Genomic DNA, 20916 nt, shown 5'->3' on the forward strand with positions numbered 1-20916 from the left:
AATGTTCAAATGAATGATCATGAAACTGACCTCAGGGCCCATTGATAGTCAGTGATGCTCGTTTCAGTCATTGTGCAAATGTGCTGAGAAGCTGCAGTCAGCTGAGACTGAGATTTCCTCACCTGCATGACTGAGCTTGCATATTTGACACTTTGTGTTTCATTCAGTTTTTGCAGTGTCACAGTTAGATCACATGAACATCTGTTTCAAACATTATCCTCACAAATTAGCCCATGTGTCAGTTATAGAACCAATATATTTGTGTCTCTGTTTGTAACTGTTTTTACAAATAATCAGCTCCGGTAGAGTCGAACAAACACATACATACTCTGAATGCACTGGGAACAACTTGGGCTTCAGTATCTTGCCCGAGGATGCTTTGGTATGCAGACTAGAGCAGCTAGGGGTCAAACTACTTTCAAACGTTCCAGTTAGCAGGTGATCCGCCCTACCTCACGAGCAACATCCACCTCAGTCCACTCATCCATCGATGAAAACCCCTGTGTACAGACTACAAAGCAGGGAGATACAAGTATATCCACCTTTGCTCACCACATCTTGTTAAAGGCAGTTCTGGAGAGGAACAGGGGGCGGCTGCAGCTCAGGAGGTCATCAGCTGAGTGGAATAAGTTTGTTACTATGGTAACAAACTGTATCTATGAAGAAGGCCAAAGTTACTCTTTGTTACTTTTGGATGATGCAGTCCTGCTTGTGTCTATGAGCAGTGATGATTTTGGTTTGAACAATGCGTTCAAGAACTATAAAATGAGCCGTTTTTGCTCAGAACGGACCATCATAAATGCTACATGACCAGATTTTTATTTGGTGCTATGATACAGACCGAGATTAAGATTTAGATTCATTACTCGTCATTGTAGAAAGATACAGTAACATTTTGTGTGCTTACTCAACCACTGGCGCGGTATAAAAGCAGCTCTTTCAAAAAAAGACCCCAAAATAGTAACAATGAAAAGAACTCTAAAATGTAGCATTAAAGGCAACAATAGCAACATATACAAATGTTTGCTTGATTGTTTTGGCAGCATTAGAGACTTATTTAAGATAAGATGACCTTTATTAGTCCCACAGGTGGGAAATTTGTTTTGTTACAGCAAAAGTGCAAAGTTATGTAGCAGAAATTAGAAAACACTGGAATGCAATAAAATACAATAGAATAAAATAGAATAGAATAATATATACAATAAAACAGAAATAGAAATACTATATACAACTGAGTAGGAAAATACAAAAACACAACTTCGTCAGAAGAAGAATTGCACAAGAATTTGAGTTATTTACATGACAATATGTTTTTCTACTTGCAGTGCTGCACTCAGGAGACTACTACCTGTTTGAATCTGACAGTGAGGATGAAGATGATCTACAGTCTGAAGAGCAGAAGCCTCAGAAACAGACTGCCTGTCAGGTGCTCACACACACAATTTATTCACACAAACAAAAGCGCAAAGTTTCGTGTTGTATGATGTACGCTGTTGCTAAAATGAGATTGTCTCTCCCAGTTGGCGTATCAGGCATGGGTGACGAGTGTGAAAACAGCTCTGAGAGAACGGCAGAATCGACAGGGTCGACTGAAGAGAGCTGAGAGAGAAGAAAGAGCTGATTCACACGAGGCTCTGTCAGGAAAAGGTTGGATTTACTTACATCGATTTTTGATAAGATATTGGATCACAGGTCATCCCTGGAGTCAAACAGGGAAAATCTATCATTTATAAATCTGTGAGAATAATATGTGAACTAGTAAATGACTGACTGCTCTCAACCTCTTAATGTTCTTTGGCAGGAAAACTGTAAACAAGTATTTATGTGTGTAAAAGCTAAAATTATTGTGATTGAATCCATTCAGACAATTTTAAGACGCGACAACGATCAGTTAGAAAAACTGAAGCAATTTGTCTACAAACCCTCCAAATTTCACCCCAACAAAGGGTCTTGTTACATAGTTACAAGTCAAGTCCAGTTAAGTCTTTAGTCCAAAATGCGGTGACTAAAGGATGTATTTCTTGGTTGTAGTGTGAATGCTTAAAGCTGCAAGACAAAGTTTAAAACTTTGTCTCCCTAACTGTTTGCGTGGGTTCCCTCTGGGTACTTCGGCTTCCTCCCACCATCCAAAGACATGCAGCTTGTGGGGATAGGTTAATTGGATAATCCAAATTGTCACTAGGTGTGAATGTGCGAATGAATGTGAGTGTGAATGGTTGTCTGTAACTGTGTGTTGGCCCTGCGACAGACTGGCGACCTGTCCAGGGTGTACCCCGCCTCTCGCCCTATGACAGCTGGGATAGGCTCCAGCGCCCCCCGCGACCCTGAAAAGGATAAGCGGAAGCGAATGGATGGATGGAATTTGTCTACAAACCCTCCAAATTTCACCCCAACAAAGGGTCTTGTTACATAGTTACAAGTCAAGTCCAGTTAAGTCTTTGGTGACTAAAGGATGTATTTCTTGATTGTAGTGTGAATGCTTAAAGCTGCAAGACAAAGTTTAAAACTTTGTCTCCCTAACTGATTGCAAAATGAAATAAACTGTATTGTTAAATACAAAAAATAGTAGCAAAACCATAGACTAAAAAACATGGACATGTTGGGGTGAAATAATCATTTGATCTTCTCCTAAATTTGTATGTTTGCTCACTCACAAAGAATCTGTTCCCACCTTTAAGAAAGTTTTTTTAGTTTTTTGTTTTTGAAAAACAAAAACAAACAAAAAAAGAGAAATGTGTCTGTTTGTTTTTGAACTCGATGGTCAAACCAGCGTTCTCTCTACACATAACAATTTTGTGTCACAAAATACGTCGTTTAATTTCTTTAGTTGAATCAACAAAAATGTCAAAGACGGCAGTTTGACGGACATAAAATTGTATTTTTTGGACCAACAAAGTGATTCGAGCTGTTTGCTAAAAGTTGGCATGTCCTGGTTAAAATGACAAAAGAAGAACCTGCAGGCCTAAAACTCAGCCGTACGGCATGTGGTCGCCTGCTCAGTACACTGAGCTAAACCGGTGCCCACAATCGACTCATTCATGTATGCAGAAAAATCCACCATACACTATCATCTTATTGGCAACACCTTCATTTATCAGCACGACACTGATCCAAACAGTCATTACAGATCTGACATGATGGCGATTTGACAATGTTTGCAACAGAACTGAAAAAGTCTCAGTCAGCAGTGAGTTATTATATCTGGTCTTTGACAACATGTGAAGAGAAGCAGTGAAATGCAAAGCGGCACATGCTGTTATCAAAACAATTTTCTTTCCTTCTGAAGACATGCAAAAACCAAAAAGTTGTCAGAGATTATACAGATATACTATACTAATGCAGATATTTGTCTTTGTGTATTTGATTTTGTCTAGGCTCTGGGGATGATGATTACGAGGAACCCGTCGTTCAGGATGGGGAGTCAAAGGAACAAGAGTCTGGTAGGTTCACGTAGTCCCTGCTTTTCTGCTCTTGACCATTTGCAAAGGGTTTCATCATTCATGTATGTAGTTTGTGTCCAGTTTGTGTAGTTTTGTGTACTATCAGGCTTTCTTTCTGTGTTTTACTTCACGAGAATGCATGCAGGGAAATGCAGGCTAGATTAGGAAGGAACACCAGAGGAACCACCGAGTCACAGAATGACATCATTAACTCAAAGACTGGAATACTGAACACCATAAATCAAAGCTCAGGGAAAGCATAAAGTCCTGAGGCCCTGATATAATCTGCATTAATTATATAAGAATCTTTTTCAGTGGCTTCACATCATACTTTGTTGTGTGTCTTTCACCTGTGCAGGTCGTGGTGAGACGGTGCAGAGGATCTTGGATATTCTGCGTTTCTTGGGGGCAATCGTGCTGGCGATGGTTGATGGACTCACCGAGTGGCTCAATTTACTGACTAAACAGTACAGAGAGATTTCTACTGTTTTGTGCAATGAGCGCTACTTCATCATCCAAAAGATTCAGCAGGTAAACACAACAGAGTGTGCAGTATGCACAAGCAAGTGCACGTGCATGCACACACGGATCGTACATATGCATGCATGCACGCACAAACACATAGAAACTAACCACAGTCTGTGTGACTCTGATGACAGCTCGGTTCAGCAGCAGACTCCAGAGATGATCGGGAATCTCAGGGCAGTGAAAGCTGCACCCTGGAGACGTGTTTGGACGACACCGATGCAGAAACTTCTACCAGGTACAGGTTTGCAGGGTCATTGATGTTTCCTGTGGATTTGACTTGATGTAGCTTTTATCCCTCTGGGCGTGGTGGGGAGTGGCGTCAGTTTTCAAGTTGTCCTCTGCATGAACATAGTTTCTCAGGAGCACCTAAAGGAATTACTTCAATTTTGGCATAAATTTTTATTTTGACTGAGGGATAAAATGAATAGAAGTAGGTTGTCAAAGGTTAAAGTCATCATGACCTCAAAAACTACCATTTTCACCCATAATAAATGTATTATCCAAGGCAGAAATTCCTCTTCATGTATGGAACTGTCCTACTTCAACACTCTTTGTGCTTGCCATAAAACGGACTGCTTAATTCTAGAGTATCTTCTCTGCTTGGTCCATGTGACTGTTCTCTAGCATTTATATTCTATATTCTGAGGCTCTAGTGATGAACAGTGGATTAGTTTCATCCAAGTGGTAAAAGGCAGGTCACCAGAGGATTTAAATAGTTGATGTTGATTTATTTCTGTAGATTAATCCACTTCTTGTCCTCAATTTCTGTTGCGCGTGTGTCTCAGGTGCCTGGAGGATAGCATAAACCAGTGCACCCCCAAGCTAAGCGTCAACAGCAGTGGGAATATCCTAACACCGCCATCCAGCAGTACGGGACTGATCCCAGACTTACCCAACCAGCAGCAAGGCAGACACTCCAGAACAGCCAGTGAGCTGCTGGGAGACAGGTAGATGCTGGGACACTCTGAGTAAAGAAGTTAGCGACAGTCACAGGCAGTGATTGTACTTACTGTACCCAATTCTAGCATGTTTCAGTGTATTCTCTCCCACTCCCTCTTCCTTCATTCAGATTCTTTCTTTTTCACCTGCTGTATTCATGTGAATAAATAAAAAAGTGCACATGTGTGGTGCTGAGCAGCCTCGTGTCTCTGCAGGCAGTTTTTGATCGAGGAGTTGGAACAGAGCAGAGAGTTTTTCTCCAGCCAGAACCGTCTGCTGAAGATGCTGTTTGCCATGTACAACCTGCTGTCAGCCAACTCTGAGCTGGTCTGCTATTTCATCATAGTGTTGAATAACGTGGTCAGTGCCTCGGTCATATCACTGGTCCTGCCCATACTGGTGTTCCTGTGGGCTATGCTGTCTGTTCCAAGACCAACCAAAAAGTTTTGGATGACTGCGATAATCTACACAGAGGTAAGAACAGAGAGATGTTGTTGTTTTCATCGTGTGGCCTATTTCAGTTCATCCATAAATATCTTACTATGTTGCTCAGTGTCATGTGTAGCATGTAAGACTGCCTCTGTCCACACTAGAGCTGGGTATCGTCACTGATTTCCTGAATCGATTCGATCCACGATTCGATTCAATTCGATTCGATTTGAATCTGGGAAATTTTGCCTCAGACAGTCAGAAATATTATAATTCAGATCAGTACATTTACATATTTTTGTATCTATAAAAAGGAAGCTGACACTCGCAAGACTTTATCAAAGGTGTGAGCGTCACAGCAGAGGCCTTTGTGTCAAAGTAGCTGAAGATAAAACAGAAAAACATGAAGGTGATTTTCCTGGCCTGGATTTTATACAAATATTCTGCAGCACATCAAAAACGAAAGAAATAATCATAATCAACTTATGAACATTACTTATGAAGTTACAGCGGTTTTATTAGAGACACGGCGTTTTGCATTTTGTATAATTTTAAAAAGTTTACATTTGTTCAGAAGCCTGTTGAACGGCAGAAATTAAGTTTCGGAAGTAAGTAAAAGGGAAAAAAAACAGCAGCCGACAGGCTGTAAACAATGGTAGACTTGTGCGTAACAAGCAAGCGAATAATGAAGAAAACAGATTTTTAGACGGGAAACTGTTGTTGAAGTACAGAGAGAGAGAGAGAGAGCTGTGCATGAAGTGTGATTTTATCCTGGTGGCAGCAAAACAATCAGAGTGAATTCATGACGATGTTTTTGTGAAGCGTAGTTTGGATCTTCTTTTGCTGCTGGTTCGGTCAATATTGTTTGGAGAGACATCAAACTAACAGCTTTAGAATCAGCGCAAAAAGGGCGAGAACACAAAGCTCGACCCGCCAAAACATCAGAATCAGCGAGCTGTCGGCTTTCAGCCCCGACCGTGTCTGTGCCGTCGGGTGAGAAAGTCGACATGTCTCTGATTCTGATCCGTCGGCGCTTTGTGTTTACGTCTTTGTGCAGAAGCCTGTACCTGCTCTCATTTACTGTTTTAAATGTTTGGTGGTTGTTGAAATTTTGTGACGTTTCACCTGAGATTCTGGCATTTCGGGCAAAATACATTTATATAAAAAAATCGATTCAGGATTTTAATGAATCGATTTCACGTTATCCAAGCCAGAATCGATTTTAATCGATGAATCGATGATTAAAACCCAGCCCTAGTCCACACCTCTGTGGAGTGTAGAGTCAGCTGGATGCAGCTGTACTTGTATCCAGTAAACTTAATTTGTCCAAATCATTCAGACTAATATCTTGTGTTTTATGATCTTCAGCATACATTTAAAGCAGCCAATCGAATGTTGGCTCATCTGTATATGACTTCTGTAACAGAGGCCGGCGGGTCGGGGCTCTTCTTGGGTTTGACCGCTGGCTTCTCTGCTTCTTTTCAGGTTATGGTTGTGGTGAAATACTTTTTCCAGTTTGGATTTTTTCCTTGGAACAGTAGTTTCGAGATGACCCTTGATAAGCCTTTCTTCCCACCTCGCATCCTCGGCCTGGAAAAGACTGACAACTACATCAGATATGATCTTCTTCAGTTGCTGGCTCTGTTTTTCCACAGATCCCTGCTGATGGTAAGTCCACCACTGATTTCGGCTCGATGAGCCCGCAGAGTTGATTTCAGTAGGCCCGTGTCTGTGTGCTCCATGATGAGTGTTCAGACAGTTCTTTGTAATTTGGTTTGCCTGTTTGTGTGCACACAGCGGTATGGCCTGTGGGACCATGAAGGCCCCATGGAGGATCACAGCGCTTCTCCAGAAACGTTTAATGTTGGAGTTAAAACTAGAGAAGGAGATGAAGATGGAAAGCAAAAGGCAAAAAGACACAAAGAAGAGAGAGAGGATGACAGAGTTAGTACAGCCTCCACGCTGGAAAACCTGGAAATAACTGAAATCAGCCAAATTAAAAAGGTTGGTGTGAATATGAGATGTTGTTTGGTATCGTTACTGGGCTGTTTTTAAAAGGATGTTTTGGGACATTCATGTAACACAGTCAGCATATTTACAGTCACCTGCCATTTAATTAGTGACACTTTGCTAGAACGGGTTGGACCTGCATCAGAGTCATCACGGTGATGGAGACTGTTGGACCCAGAGATGGGCAGTAACGCGTTATTTGTAATGCGTTACTGTAATCCGATTACTTTTTTCAAGTAACGAGTAAAGTAAGGGATTACTATCGCAAAAAAGGTAATTAGATTACCGTTACTTTCCCGTAGGAACGCTGCGTTACTGCGTTACTAAAACCGTGATTTTTTTGCGAGAATGTCTCATGACAGTGACGTAAGCGAGTGCGACGTTCGTGACAACAGCTGTGTGCAGATCAACAATGGATCATATATCGAGTGCAGAGAGAGTATGAGCGTGCAGCGTTTAAAGCGTGGAAGTACTGACCTTACTTTGAGTTTGATTCCATAAAAAGTGACAAAAACATTAGTGTCCGTTGTTCGTGGGAAGAAAACTTCTTTTTACAGCGAAAAAAACCCCTAAACTTCCAAACAAGCACCGAGTAGCTACGACGTAATGGGAAACTCACAGAGAACCTCGCGGATTCTTCCACTGACCGCTGCACACCTGCACCAGGGTAACCCTCCGCCTACCCCACTCCTGCTTTACAGGTGAAAATAGAGCAACAGGACCGCTAGTCTTTGACTTTATTTATTTTCTGCTGTGTTTTACTTGCATCTATTTGAAAGACTGAGTGTAAACACACAAAATATTTTATTTTATGAGCTGGAATGTGCAGAAAATAGGTTTAAATGTTAAACTAATTTCTTCCAGTCAGAGAATGGTGCAGATAATTAAATGTTTGCTTGATGCATAAAGTTAAAAGATTAAAACTAATAAAACAAGTTTTAAAAAGAGACTTTTCCATTTGATTACATTTTGTATGATGATTATGCAGAAAAAGTAGAATTGGGCTGAAAGATCTATCACTTTATCACCTATTCAGGTTGTAAATCGTGTTTTTAAAAAGTAACTAAGTAACTAAGTAATTCATTACTTTTGAAAATAAGTAATCAGTAAAGTAACTGGATTACTTTTTTGGGGAAGTAATCAGTAATTAGTTACTGATTACTTTTTTCAAGTAACTTGACCAACACTGGTTGGATCGGATTACAGTGAACTCATCGTCGTTTTCAAGAAATCAGTCTGAGATTAATTGAATTTTGTGACATTATCCTGCTGGAAGCAGCCTTTAGAAGATGGGTAGCAACAGGCAGGCTGTGGGGTTTAAATGATGGGCAGGTTGGTACTGAGAGGCCACGAGTGCAGATCAGAGGTTTCAGAAATACTCAGACTGGCCCGTCTCGCACCCACAACCACGCCACCTTCCACCTCACTTAAATGAACTTTCTTGCAGGTTATCTTGACCAAGTCTACATCCCTAAATGATTAGTTTGCTGCTGTGGGATTATCTATCTGACTATCTAATCAGTCGATCACGCAGCAAGATGACCTTCATTTAAGTGACTTGGAAGCTGGCATGGTTGTTTAGCAAATGTGTTGAAGAGGTGTACCTAATGAAGTGGGTGAGTTTATTGTATAATGATCTGGAAGTCCAAATGTATTAAATCGTCATTTATCAACACAGGATGATGAGAACTACGTGGAACCGAGTACCAGCTCTGACCTTTCTACCATACAGCCCACTGAATCAACACCCACTGGGTCGCCAGATACACCAGCAGAAGAAATGCTGCCTCGGGTGAAGAGTATCCAGCCGGATAAGAGGGAAGGAGACGATGAGGACGTAACAGAAGAAGTCCCAAAGAAAAGAAGCAGCATCAGGTTCCGCAGGAAAATAAAAACTCCTAAACAGCAGCACGGTAAAGGTTTGTAGGTTCATTATATGTAGACTGTGGTGATACAGGTTTCTGTGTATTATTACAGTATATACAGTGGTGTGAAAAAGCGCCCCCCCCCTTTGATCAGGAAGTGATGTCTCACTTAAATGTTTCAGATCATTAAACAGATTTAACTATTAGACAAAGATAACACAAGTAAATACAGTCAGTTTCTAAATAAAGGTGTTTATTATTAAGGGGGAAACATCCAAACCTACTCTGTGTGAAACCGTTCAGCCTGATTACTTCAAAGTAAAACTAAAGCAAGCCAACGTTTGAAGAATCTCAGTCCGTTGTGGTTCCACTGTGCCAAATATAGAACACGTTATCACCAGTAATTATGTGCCTGTGAAGGAAGCCGCCAATAAATGACCTCATTAAAGTCATTAGTAAATTTAATGGATTGAAATTAAATTACCGCATTTCCCGGACTACAAAGCGCACCTGAATATTAGCCGCACGAGCTAAAATCAGGGGAAAATCCTGTTTTGTACATACATTAGCCGCACCTGACTAAAAGCCGCAGGTGTTTAAATGTTGACTCATCATATGTAAGAGAATATGCACAAAGGGAATTGTCAGGAAAGAGATGGCTGTTTGGAGACACACCCCTTTATTAATATTTTGAAAAACAAGTTACGGGTACATATTTGCATAACTTTTTAGGTATATGTACAAGTAGATAATTACAAGTACGAAACATGTACTGTGCTTCATAAATGAGTAACAAATGTAGTACATAACAATAACCTACAGCACACCAGAAAAATAGATTCTACCTTTTAGGCTCAGGTGCAGTGACACGGCTTTAACAAGAAGAAAAGTCAGTCATTCACCATCTTTCTCTTCTTCCTGCACTAAAACCACCAAAGTCCTCTTCTCCAGTGTCGGATACGAACAGGCTCAGGATGGCTTCGTCATCCACTCTCAGCTTCTCTCCTTCGTTGTCACTTTCAAAACCAAACAAATCCTCGTTGTCAGAGTCGAACACCCTCTGAAGGGCCGTGGCGGTGTCTCCATCATGCAGCAGTCCAGCCCTTCGAAATCCGTTGGTGATCGTGGATGTTTTCACACTTTTCCACGCTGTCAGAATCCACTGGTGGAGTTGAGCATAACTTGCTTTTCGCAAGTTTATCGCCGCTCGTCATCCACGCCTCCCGCTGGACGCGTAGCGCTACTTTGAAGTTTGTTTTTCGCGCTACTTCGTACGGCACTACGTTGCCTGGCGGATGGACATGTGACCAACATACCACTCTTGAACCCTGATACTGTGTGTCTGATCACATGCCCTTCCGCCAGGCAACGTAGTGCCGTAAGACAACAAATCCTCTTACGATATCACAAAAATCATGGACAATCCATAGAAAAGCCGCTCCTGACTAAAAGCCGCAGGGTTCAAAGCTTGTGCAAAAAGTAGCAGCTCATAGCTCGACAATTACGGTAAGCAGAATGAGACTAAAGACCGTTTTTTCCACCTTAGTCATCCCAGTGTGTGCTTCCTCCTATTTTACCTCTTTTATTTGACATCTCTCATGCTTTTGGTTGCCTGGTTGGATTAAATGTATTAAACTTAGCTTTGATTCAGTTCTTTTCTCTCCTTCACTGTCACCTGTCCAAGACACCGATCATTGTGAACCCAGTCGACTCACAGCAAGAATCTCCTTCAATTCACTGGCCGGTTGGGGTTCCTCTATGTCAGGGGAGTCAAACTCAAATACTCAGTGGGCCAAAATTCAAAACTGGAACAAAGTTGCAGGCTAACGTTAATATTTATTGAAATATATTTATTCCTCCAGATATAAGAATGAATCTTTTCTTATGGACTCAAACACGTTTTGCTGAAAAACTGAATATGGAACAAGCAAAGCCTAAACAATATATATATTAGCTGTATAATACCAGTAGGCCAGCTCTAATAGTAATTTGGTATGGCTTCGTGGGCCAAATGTAATTAGGCTGCGGGCCAGAGTTTGACACCTATGCTCTATGTGTAGCTTGCATATTTCCCCAGTGTGTTTGCAGCTTCTCTCCAGGGACTCCAACAGTACAAAGACATGCATATTCTTCTCATTTCTAAAATTGTCTGTAAGTGTGAATGTGAGCACGAGTGTGTTTCTCTGTGGCGGCCTGTCCACAGTGTCCCAGCCTTTCTGTAGCCCTGTAGTAGATCAGTGGGAGAAACTGGATGGATGGCTTTTCTTGCCACCAACAGTGGTTAAAATGATGCTGCATTGTTTGAACCTTTCCTTTATGATCCCCGGACAGACCACATGACCCCATCTTGTGCTTCCTACACACCTGGATTTCCCTCACAATAAGATGGAAAATCACCTGCACACCCGTCCACTTATTTCCCAACATCCTCCTCCAACCTTTAGTGTTCTCTGGTGAACCTGAAAGCACCTGCCCAAGCGCACTAGCTTTTATAATCAAAGCATCGTATCATCATATAATATATTTAACAGTTAAGCTGGAAGTGGCATAACTGTAAAGTTGGGAACGTTTAGGAACAACACAGCCAAAAGTGTCAGAGCATGTAAAGTGGCATCTAATGCATAAAAACCTCCTCTGGCATTGACATCAGTACAGAAACAGCCCACCATGGGTGTTCCACCTATGGCCACTCCCCTCTCCATGTCTGTGATTTAAGGCTCACTCTGGTTTTTACTGCTGGGATAATGTGTCAAGTGAACAAAAAGACAAATGTTGCATCTTCTAAAATATAATCCCCCTTTCTGTTGTGCTGATTGTAGTTAAATCTCTGGTTTTGACTTTTCCAGTGGAGTCCAGTGGAGCTGAGGCTGTTGACTCCAGTAAAGACATGATGACGAAGAATCAAAAAGGCAGGAAGAGAGAAGCAGCCAGTAAGAGAATACGGGATGTGGGACACAAGATAAAACGTGTCTTCATTTATGGGTAAGTCCAAAATGAAAGCTGCTCCTGATGATCTCTTAAGAAAATGTATCATTGTGCTTCTTGTGTTAATAAGTAATGTTTAAAGGTGCAGTGACTTAATGCGAGCTGATTTCTCTGCAGGATTCAGAGTGTTTACAGGCCAGCTCAGGGTTTCTTCAGGGATATTCTGCACTCTGAGTACCGGGCGGCCACCGACGTCTATGCACTCATGTTCCTGACCGACGTCATTGATTTCATCATCATCGTCTTTGGCTTTTGGGCTTTTGGGGTGAGACACGAGCTCGTCATTGTGTGACTAACGGTAATATACAGAAACGAAAACTACAAAGAGATCAAAAAGATAACAGTTTACCTAAATCAAGTGTTTCTGATGCCAGGTCTGTTTTGGAAGTGAGACTTTTAACCTCAGTGAGATGTTTACCTGGATAAATAAAAGACTAATAATTACAAACCCCAAACATCTGCCACACAGCTGGAACTGAATAGGCCGACTAACTGCTTTAGTTTGCCCTCTGTGTGCCTCATTGTTCCTAACGTTGATCTTAACATTTAACAACAGTCTTTAGTTTGTTGTCCTGGTGTCCAAAGGTATGTAAGTAAATTAGCCAGACTGTGTTTTAACAAGTTTAGTTGTTATTTGTGGTAAGTATTTATATTTGTCTTTTTTTTGCCTTTATTAATCCAAACCATTTATTTGTAACAATGCTTCAGTTTCATCAAAGAACACCAGACATTGTAAGACTTTTTGTAATCAAACTGAGTAAAGCTGAATAATAGTAAATGTCTTAACTATAAAAGTAGGGCTGGGTTTTGATAATCGATTCATCGATTAAAATCGATTCTGGCTTGGATAACGTAAAATCGATTCATTAAAATCCTGAATTGATTTTTTAATATAAATTTATTTTGCCCTAAATGCCAGAATCTCAGGTGACATCTCACAAACTTTCAACAACCACCAAACAGCTAAAACAGTAACTGAGAGCAGGAACACGGATTCTGCACAAAGACGTAAACACACAGCGCGACCCGCGGATCAGAATCAGTGAGATGTCGCCTTTCTCACGGTCGGGGCTGAAAGCCGACAGCTCGCTGATTCTGATGTTTCGGCGGGTCGAGCTTTGTGTTCACGCCCTTTTTGCGCTGATTCTAAAGCTGTTAGTTTGATGTCTCTCCAAACAATATTGACCGAACCAGCAGCAAAAGAAGATCCAAACTACGCTTCACATAAACATCGTCATGAACTCACTCTGACTTTTACTGTTTTGCTTCGACCACGATAAAATCACACTTCATGCACAGCTCTCTCTCTCTCTCCCTCTCCCTCTCTCCCTCTCTCTCTCTCTCTCTCTCTCTCTGTACTTCAAGAACAGTTTCCTGTCTAAAAATCTGTTTTCTTCATTATTCGCTTGCTTGTTACGCACAAGTCTACCGTTGTTTACAGCCTGTCGGTCGACAGGTTTTTTTTTCGTTTTATATACTTCTGAAAAGAAAATCTAATTTCTGCCGTTCAATACTGAACAAATTTAAACTTTTTAAAATTATACAAAATGCAAAACGCTGTGTCTGTAATGAAACCGCTGTAACATCAGAGGTGATGTTCATGTGTTGATTAATGGTTTTCTTTCGTTTTTGATGTACTGCAGAATATTTTTATAAAATCCAGGCCAGGAAAATCACCTTCATGTTTTTCTGTGTTTTATCTTCAGCTACTTTGACACAAAGGCCTCTGCTGTGACGCTCACACCTTTGATAAAGTCTACATGTACTGATCTGAATTATAATATTTCTGACTGTCAAAATTTCCCAGATTCAAATCGAATCGAATTAAATCAAATCGTGGATCGAATCGATTCGGGACCTTGTGAATCGGAATTGAATTGATTCTAGAAATCAGTGACGATACCCAGCCCTATATAAAAGTACATGTCATGTTTGGAAGATAATCTTTAAATCAAGTAAAAGAGAAAAGCCTTCTTATTGCTTTTGTTTCCGTCAGAAACACAGTGCAGCAGCTGATATAGCGTCCACGCTGTCAGAAGACCAGGTGCCGGAAGCTTTTCTGGTGATGCTGCTCATCCAGTTCAGCACGATGATCATTGACAGAGCTCTGTACCTGCGCAAGGCTGTCACGGGAAAACTCATCTTCCAGGTTTGTTCACATCATAAAATTATTCACATATATTCAGAGCTTCACGGGTGATCCACAGTTCAGAGGAACAGTCCACAAAAAACAAACTATTTGAATAAAACTGATGTAAATGTGATCTTTCTCCCATTCAGAGTCATCCTCTCTCAGGAGCATTTTCAGTAGGGCGCTATTTTTAGTTTACTCCTTAGACGCTGCCTGTATCCTCCTGTACTGGTGCTTCAGAGTGGCATCATAGAGGGGGGGTGGAGAGCCTAAAGCCCCACAGGGAGGTCTGTGGCTTAGAGGACCTGCCTTTATCTGCTCAATCATGATGATATAACCCAAAAAACTTGTGTAGATTGTGGAAAACTAGAACATCATCACAGACTGACCCAGTCATGGGTAACTGCAGTAACTGTGGCAGGACGAAGGGCATTACTATATCATCGACGTGTCCAAGCAGGGTGTTAAATGCTTCGTCTCATCTTCATCGATTGTTCTCTTACAACTGCACCACAGAAGGATTCATGACAGGAAACAACTTAAATATCGTGCTCTCCCTCTTCACTTGTATCCCTACATGAGGCAGCGGAGGCTACAGCAAAAACAGAACTAGCTTTAGATCAGACCTGCACTGTTGAGATTAAGATGTGCCAGGTTGAACCTTTCAGTGACCACACCCACCCTGGAGAGTTAACCACAGCACACAAACCCTCACACGCCGCAGGAGAACGGATCAGCACCTGACAGGTCGGTCTCTCCCAGAGGCTTCATGACTGTTATAGTAAAATTCCACGTTAAACCAATTCCCATTAGGGAATGCTGGAAAAAATGACACGTTTGCTCCTAGTCTTAGTTTCCATGCTTCCAAACGCTTGGAAGTTGTGGACTCTGGGTCGTATGCAGCGATCCAGCTCTCATGACCCAAAACAATAATTTAAGGTAGGTTTGAAATAGAAGTTTGTCTTTGCTCTCTGTGCAGATTCGAGTCTGAAATGAAAAGTGCACAGTGGTCAGGACAGTCAGGGAGGGATCAGCAGGTCAAGTTTATTTGTATAGCACAATTCAACAACAAGGTGATTCAAAGTGCTTTACAGAGACATTAGAAACAAAAACAAATAAAAAGCATGATTTAAAATTGATTAAAACAAGCAAACAAACTAACTAATTAACAAACAAACAAACAAACAAAGCAGTATATAAAATCAAAACAGATAAAATCAGAACAGTAGAAAAAATAAGTAGTTAAAATGTAAGTTTTGAAATTTAAGCTTAAGTGCGGATTTGGTGCAGGTCAATCAGTGTCTACCTGCATGTGCACGAGAAGCTGATGTTGAATGGGAGATTAGACAATTTTACAATTGGGTATGATTTTCAGTTTTTGTGCTAATGCCTTAAACTTGATCGTGTCATATGTTTTCTGTCCGGTCTCATGTTTATTGAAAGACTCTTTTACATAAAATGGCTTAATTTGAATCTTTTAAATCCTAAAATCAGTCGTAGGAGAGTTAGAAATGATTTTTTCTTCTTAGGTCATTTTTCTGTAATATTTGTTAGGATGGCATCTGTGGAGCCACTCATTGCTCCTCGTTTGTAGAACATCTCTACTGTTGTGTTTTTCACAATTCTAACTATTTTATCATTTTAATGAAATTTCTTGTTTTGCATATTTTTGCTATCCTGTTGTTTTTCTCTCCAGGTGATCCTTGTGTTCGGGATTCATCTTTGGATGTTCTTTATCCTGCCTGCTGTCACTGAGAGGTGATGTCAGCTTACGTCCTGCATTTCCTGTGTTATTTGTGATAAATTATGACATCGATAATGATCTGAGTCCCAGTATTTTCTCTATATAAAATAGTAAAAATGTAAACAATAAGTATATGTCAACAAAGGTTTAACATTTTGTCCTCTTTGATATATTAACACCTATATTCATTTATATTTAACTATATAATATGCATATATCTGAAGAGCATCATGAATCCTCTTTTGTCAATGATTCAGATGTTTGTGTTTCGTTAGTAGCAGTAGGAAGTGTCCTCTGCTTTAACAAAAATAACTCTTTGGAGGAGTAATGGATAACTGTTGAGCAGCCTCTAACAAGTGCGTACTTTAGCTGCACCTGCTGAACTGTTTATTAACACAAATATGTAATCAGCCGTTTCCATGCACACGCTGCGTTTAGGTGTGTAGACATGGTGAAGATGATCTGCTGAGTCTTACAAAGTTGATTCTGTTCATCTGGACTGTTTTCAGTGACAGTTTGAGGCTCGACTGCCTTCGAGCTTCTCCAACCTTATAAACTGTACATTTGCACAATGACCCAAACTGACTGACAACAGGCCGTGAGGTCATTATTTATGGTCGTTAATATGTAGATTGTAATATTCACAGAGAGTTGGGGAATGGATGGTGACAGTTGTACCCTCCTTCATCTTTCTCTGTTTACATAAATGGCCTCCTTGACTTGATTAATATACGCAGACATAACCATCGCCCATTTATCTTTATCTACCAGTCAGGGATCAAATTACTGACCCTCTGACTGCTGCACTCTGCACGTCAGTGTGTCCTCGGTGCAAAACCCCGAGTTGTCCCAACGCATCCATTGAAGTGTGAGGTGTGTGCAAAAGTTAGAGGTGCTTAGGCCTAGAAGCAGTACAAGCCTTATGTGGGAATAAGGTTTGCAGTGAAAAGTGCTTTGAGTGTTCAGTTTGAGTGGAGGAGCTCTATAGAAGAACCATTTACTGCTTCAAGCTCATGGGAAGCTAGCAGCAATGCAAAAAGGTGATTGTTACAATACTGCAGAGCATCTCTGAATACGCAACATGTTAAACTGTGAAGTGGCTGCAGCAGAAGACCACACGGACGCCTCCTGTCAGCCAAGTGCAAGAAACTGAGGCCAGAGTTTACATGAGCTCATGCAGGGAAGACTGGATATCATCCACCTGTGTGCCAGCAGATTCACACCCAGACTCTCTCTGCTCTGAGGTTACCACCCTGCAGTGGGAAACATCTAAAGACTTTTTAATGGGAAATATAAGTTATGTTTCTAAAACTAAAAAGTGCTACAAAAGAGACTTTTAGACAGAGTATTAGAAAAAGAGCCTCAAAGAAAATTATTGGAAGAAACAGGAAGTGAGATATGGAATCTGACACAGTGACACCAGATGGTTTTCCCGTTGATTTATACAAGAAATTAAGAACAACTTAGCAGCTGCAGGTGAAAGTTGGGGTTGTTGTTGGACTGTTCCCAGCTGTTCTCTTTGTCTTAAGATTTGTGGAGTGAGTGACTTTAAAGGTGTACAAACTTGTGTATCACTTTGCTTTACTTGTGTGATTGCTGTGTGTCGTGGCACAGGTGGAGAGCTGGGCCTGGTTGCAGTTCATTTGGACTCAGGCACAATTCACAGCACCAAAGCCTAGCACTTAAGGATTGCTGCCTACAATTAACAAACCAATAGCGTTAGCCATGTACAGTGTGTCACTGCTTGCAAAAATATAAGACATGAAATCATTGTCTTCTGCAAGCACATTTTTCAGAGACGAATGAAAGAAAGCGCATGTCAGAGTTAACGTGCTTAAACTAGCTGATGCACACTGTCAGAGCAGCGGGACAGCTGGGCACTAAAAATCCTCTGATGTGCTCCTCTGTTGTCTGCAGGAGAGAGTTCATTATATGGAATAAGGCAGCAGTCTGTCATTCTGCTCCCAGTGTAGTTGGGTCTTGCGTAGCATTGGAGGCCTGCTCTGCACAAAATCCTCAAAGTGATTCAGATTCTCTTCATGGATGGAGCACGGACAGCCCTGCAAATGCTCCAGGACTCTCACACAGAGCAAACAAGTATCTGTGTTTGTGTTAGACAATTTGGTGCATTTGCTAATGCCGAGGTCGCCCAAATACAAAAGAACTGTGTGAAAGTCTCAGGTTTGGCATCAGTGATGTTAGGGACAAATATAAAGGCAATATTCACACAGCAAAGGTGTTCATGACTGCAGTCCCAACTGTAATCAGATCATCAACAAGCTGTAATCCGACTCATTCCTTCAGCCAAGATCTTGCATGAAGCTCCAGACTGAGGCAGTTGATGGTCATTTTATAATTCTTCTATTTCTGATCAATCACACACATCGAATGGACCGGTGCTTATAGAGTGCTTTTCTACTCTGCCTGAGCACTTTATACATACAGCCTCGTTCACATGAGCGCTTGTTTCCATGCTTAAGTGCTTCCTATGTAAAATTCACACTCCAATATCTGCATCAGAGCAACTTGAGGTCAGCATATCCTCAAGGATATTTGGCATGCACATCAGGGAAATATAATATCTCCCGGCTGTGGTACTGGACGTGTAACCAGAGATTTCAGTAAAACGGGTCCTGACTAAACAGAACCTGAACCTCGACATAAAGAGTGACTCGTCAGCTGGATATTTTTTAATAGCCTTTTTGTCTAAATTGTGTTTTTTAAGATTTTGAATTACTAGGATTTGTTGTTATTTGTCCTTTGACTCTTGGTTTTGGGGATTGTTGAATTAGCATTATTGTTATGTAAATCTCACAATGATATGGAAAAAAATTCCCATCAAATTTCCCCCAAAAATGCAAAATGTTTCTTTTTTGCACACTTCTTTAAATCAAATTCAAATCCTGGTCAACGTTGTGTTTGTGCTTTTTGAGTCATTGTTGGGCGAGCACTGATATAATGCAGACTGTGTAGTTTCACCCATCGCTGCGAGGTGCCCGGTAACATTGTTACTGTTTCACAGGCGCTTTTAAGGTATCTTTTGTCAGCAACTGTTATCATAGCAAACCTACTTTGTCTGCGCCGCCTGTCCAGACTACAATATTCCTCTGCTGCTTTGGCAATGAATGTCAAATGTGTGCGGTCACTCTCTGAAGTCAACAATTGTCATTATTTTCCACTTTCCAACGGTTTTCCTGACTGTGTAAACTGGTTTATGAGCTGTGTTATGTTTGAGCGTTATGTTCTTTCTCTCTTGTCTCAGGATGTTCAACCAAAACTTTGTGGCACAGCTCTGGTACTTTGTCAAGTGCATTTACTTTGGCTTATCAGCTTATCAGATCCGCTGTGGCTACCCCACTCGTATCCTTGGCAACTTCCTCACCAAGAAATACAACCACCTCAATCTGTTTCTCTTCCAAGGGTACGTACGCAAAGAAAGTCTGAGCTTCTCTGTGGATACTGGTCTCTGTGTTTGTCTTTGCTCTCTCCGTGCAGCGTGTTGCAGATATCTGTAGGTTCTTAGTCACTCGTGGTAGTTTCGAGTGCTTTCAAAGAAAGCTTGTGGACTTATTTTACATTTGTGAAGATGTTTCCCTTCTTCAAGAACTTCTTCAGTTCTAAAACATCTGACACAAACTCCCAGTTATTTAAGTCCACTATTAATCATGTGAGTCGTCACTTGAGTGTCATTACCGTCACTGGCCAAGGTATGAAAGACAAAACCTCAACCCACCATCATGTCACCTATTTAAGTGAACAGGTGTGAGTGGGGACCATGACAGGGACACACTACAGCTAGAGACAGCTGGGATAAGTTACTGAAAAGCATACGAGATAGAGACCTGACCAAACCAGGAAAGCTTCCTGTCCAAATGGCTCAGATTCTGCCACATCTCCACCATAGCTGCTACGTCATCACAGACACAGCAACAAGAATTAAGAACAGCTGCACCTGAAGGTTGCAGTGGCCTTATCCATCCAACCGCACCGTTCAGGAAAAGTAAACTATCACGTCCCTGAGTAAAGGTCAAAGCGTTACCGTGCTACCCAAAGGGAAGGGGCCTTTCCCCTTGACCCACTGTTGTTTCAAGTTCAACTGTCAGATTAAAATCACCACAAGAGAAGATGATGCCCCGCAAGCAGCGATAGGAAGAAAATCTTTACTTCACAACAATTAACCCTACATACCCAAGCTACAGCCAACATATGTGGCCCGTCCCTCTTGAGTGAGAAGCATAACCTCTTCATGAGTCCAGCTTAACATTATTAGTCTTCTTGCAAAGGAAAGACGCACCCTGTACTTCATGTATGTTTGAGATCAAGTGTGATACATGTATGTGAAATGGGTCAGGAGTCTAAACTGACTGCGTGTTTGTAGGTTTCGCCTGGTGCCGTTCCTGGTGGAGCTCCGAGCAGTGATGGATTGGGTTTGGACCGATACCACATTGTCTCTGTCCAACTGGATGTGTGTGGAGGATATTTATGCCAACATTTTCATCATTAAATGCAGCCGTGAGACAGAAAAGGTATGAAAGAGTGCAACAAAGTCAACGTTTATTAAAAATGCTCACGAATGAGTCTTTTTATATTACAGGTTGTGTAATAAACATGATTTAGTGCTGTTGTTTCAGAGTATTCTTATCTGAACCTCCTCGGTGTTTCTGAGTTTACTGGATGGCTCCTCATAAGCAGTTTGGCTTATTGTGGAACCAGCAATGCAGCTCTGAGATCTGACACGTTTTTGTCCTTTTTTCTAACTCGTGGTTAATGACATCAGGACAATAAGTTGTATTTTTAAGAAGTTAAGAAAATGTGAAACTGTTTGTTTTAGTAACAACAATCTCT

General features: G+C 41.2%; 1 protein-coding gene across 4 annotated transcripts in view; it reads left to right on the plus strand.

Annotated features, from left to right (window-relative positions):
* Window positions 1-20916, plus strand: part of piezo1 (piezo type mechanosensitive ion channel component 1 (Er blood group)) — a 95530-nt gene that overhangs the window by 65809 nt on the left and 8805 nt on the right. For 2 of the 4 annotated variants that reach the window (XM_087837521.1, XM_087837523.1), the window contains exons 31-46: window positions 1326-1426; window positions 1521-1647; window positions 3375-3440; window positions 3799-3971; window positions 4100-4203; window positions 4754-4915; window positions 5123-5381; window positions 6822-7004; window positions 7134-7340; window positions 9025-9265; window positions 12058-12193; window positions 12314-12461; window positions 14193-14345; window positions 16024-16085; window positions 19334-19492; window positions 20450-20597. In XM_087837521.1, coding sequence (XP_087693647.1) covers window positions 1326-1426; window positions 1521-1647; window positions 3375-3440; window positions 3799-3971; window positions 4100-4203; window positions 4754-4915; window positions 5123-5381; window positions 6822-7004; window positions 7134-7340; window positions 9025-9265; window positions 12058-12193; window positions 12314-12461; window positions 14193-14345; window positions 16024-16085; window positions 19334-19492; window positions 20450-20597 — 2429 coding nt within the window. The remainder of the gene's footprint in view (window positions 1-1325; window positions 1427-1520; window positions 1648-3374; window positions 3441-3798; window positions 3972-4099; window positions 4204-4753; window positions 4916-5122; window positions 5382-6821; window positions 7005-7133; window positions 7341-9024; window positions 9266-12057; window positions 12194-12313; window positions 12462-14192; window positions 14346-16023; window positions 16086-19333; window positions 19493-20449; window positions 20598-20916) is intronic. The other 2 variants (XM_087837522.1, XM_087837524.1) reach the window with 2 other exon arrangements.

This window comes from Neolamprologus brichardi, unplaced genomic scaffold, assembly GCF_056152115.1.
Source record: "Neolamprologus brichardi isolate AB-2024 unplaced genomic scaffold, ASM5615211v1 NODE_ptg000033l+_length_6344489_cov_1, whole genome shotgun sequence".
NCBI lineage: Eukaryota > Metazoa > Chordata > Actinopteri > Cichliformes > Cichlidae > Neolamprologus > Neolamprologus brichardi.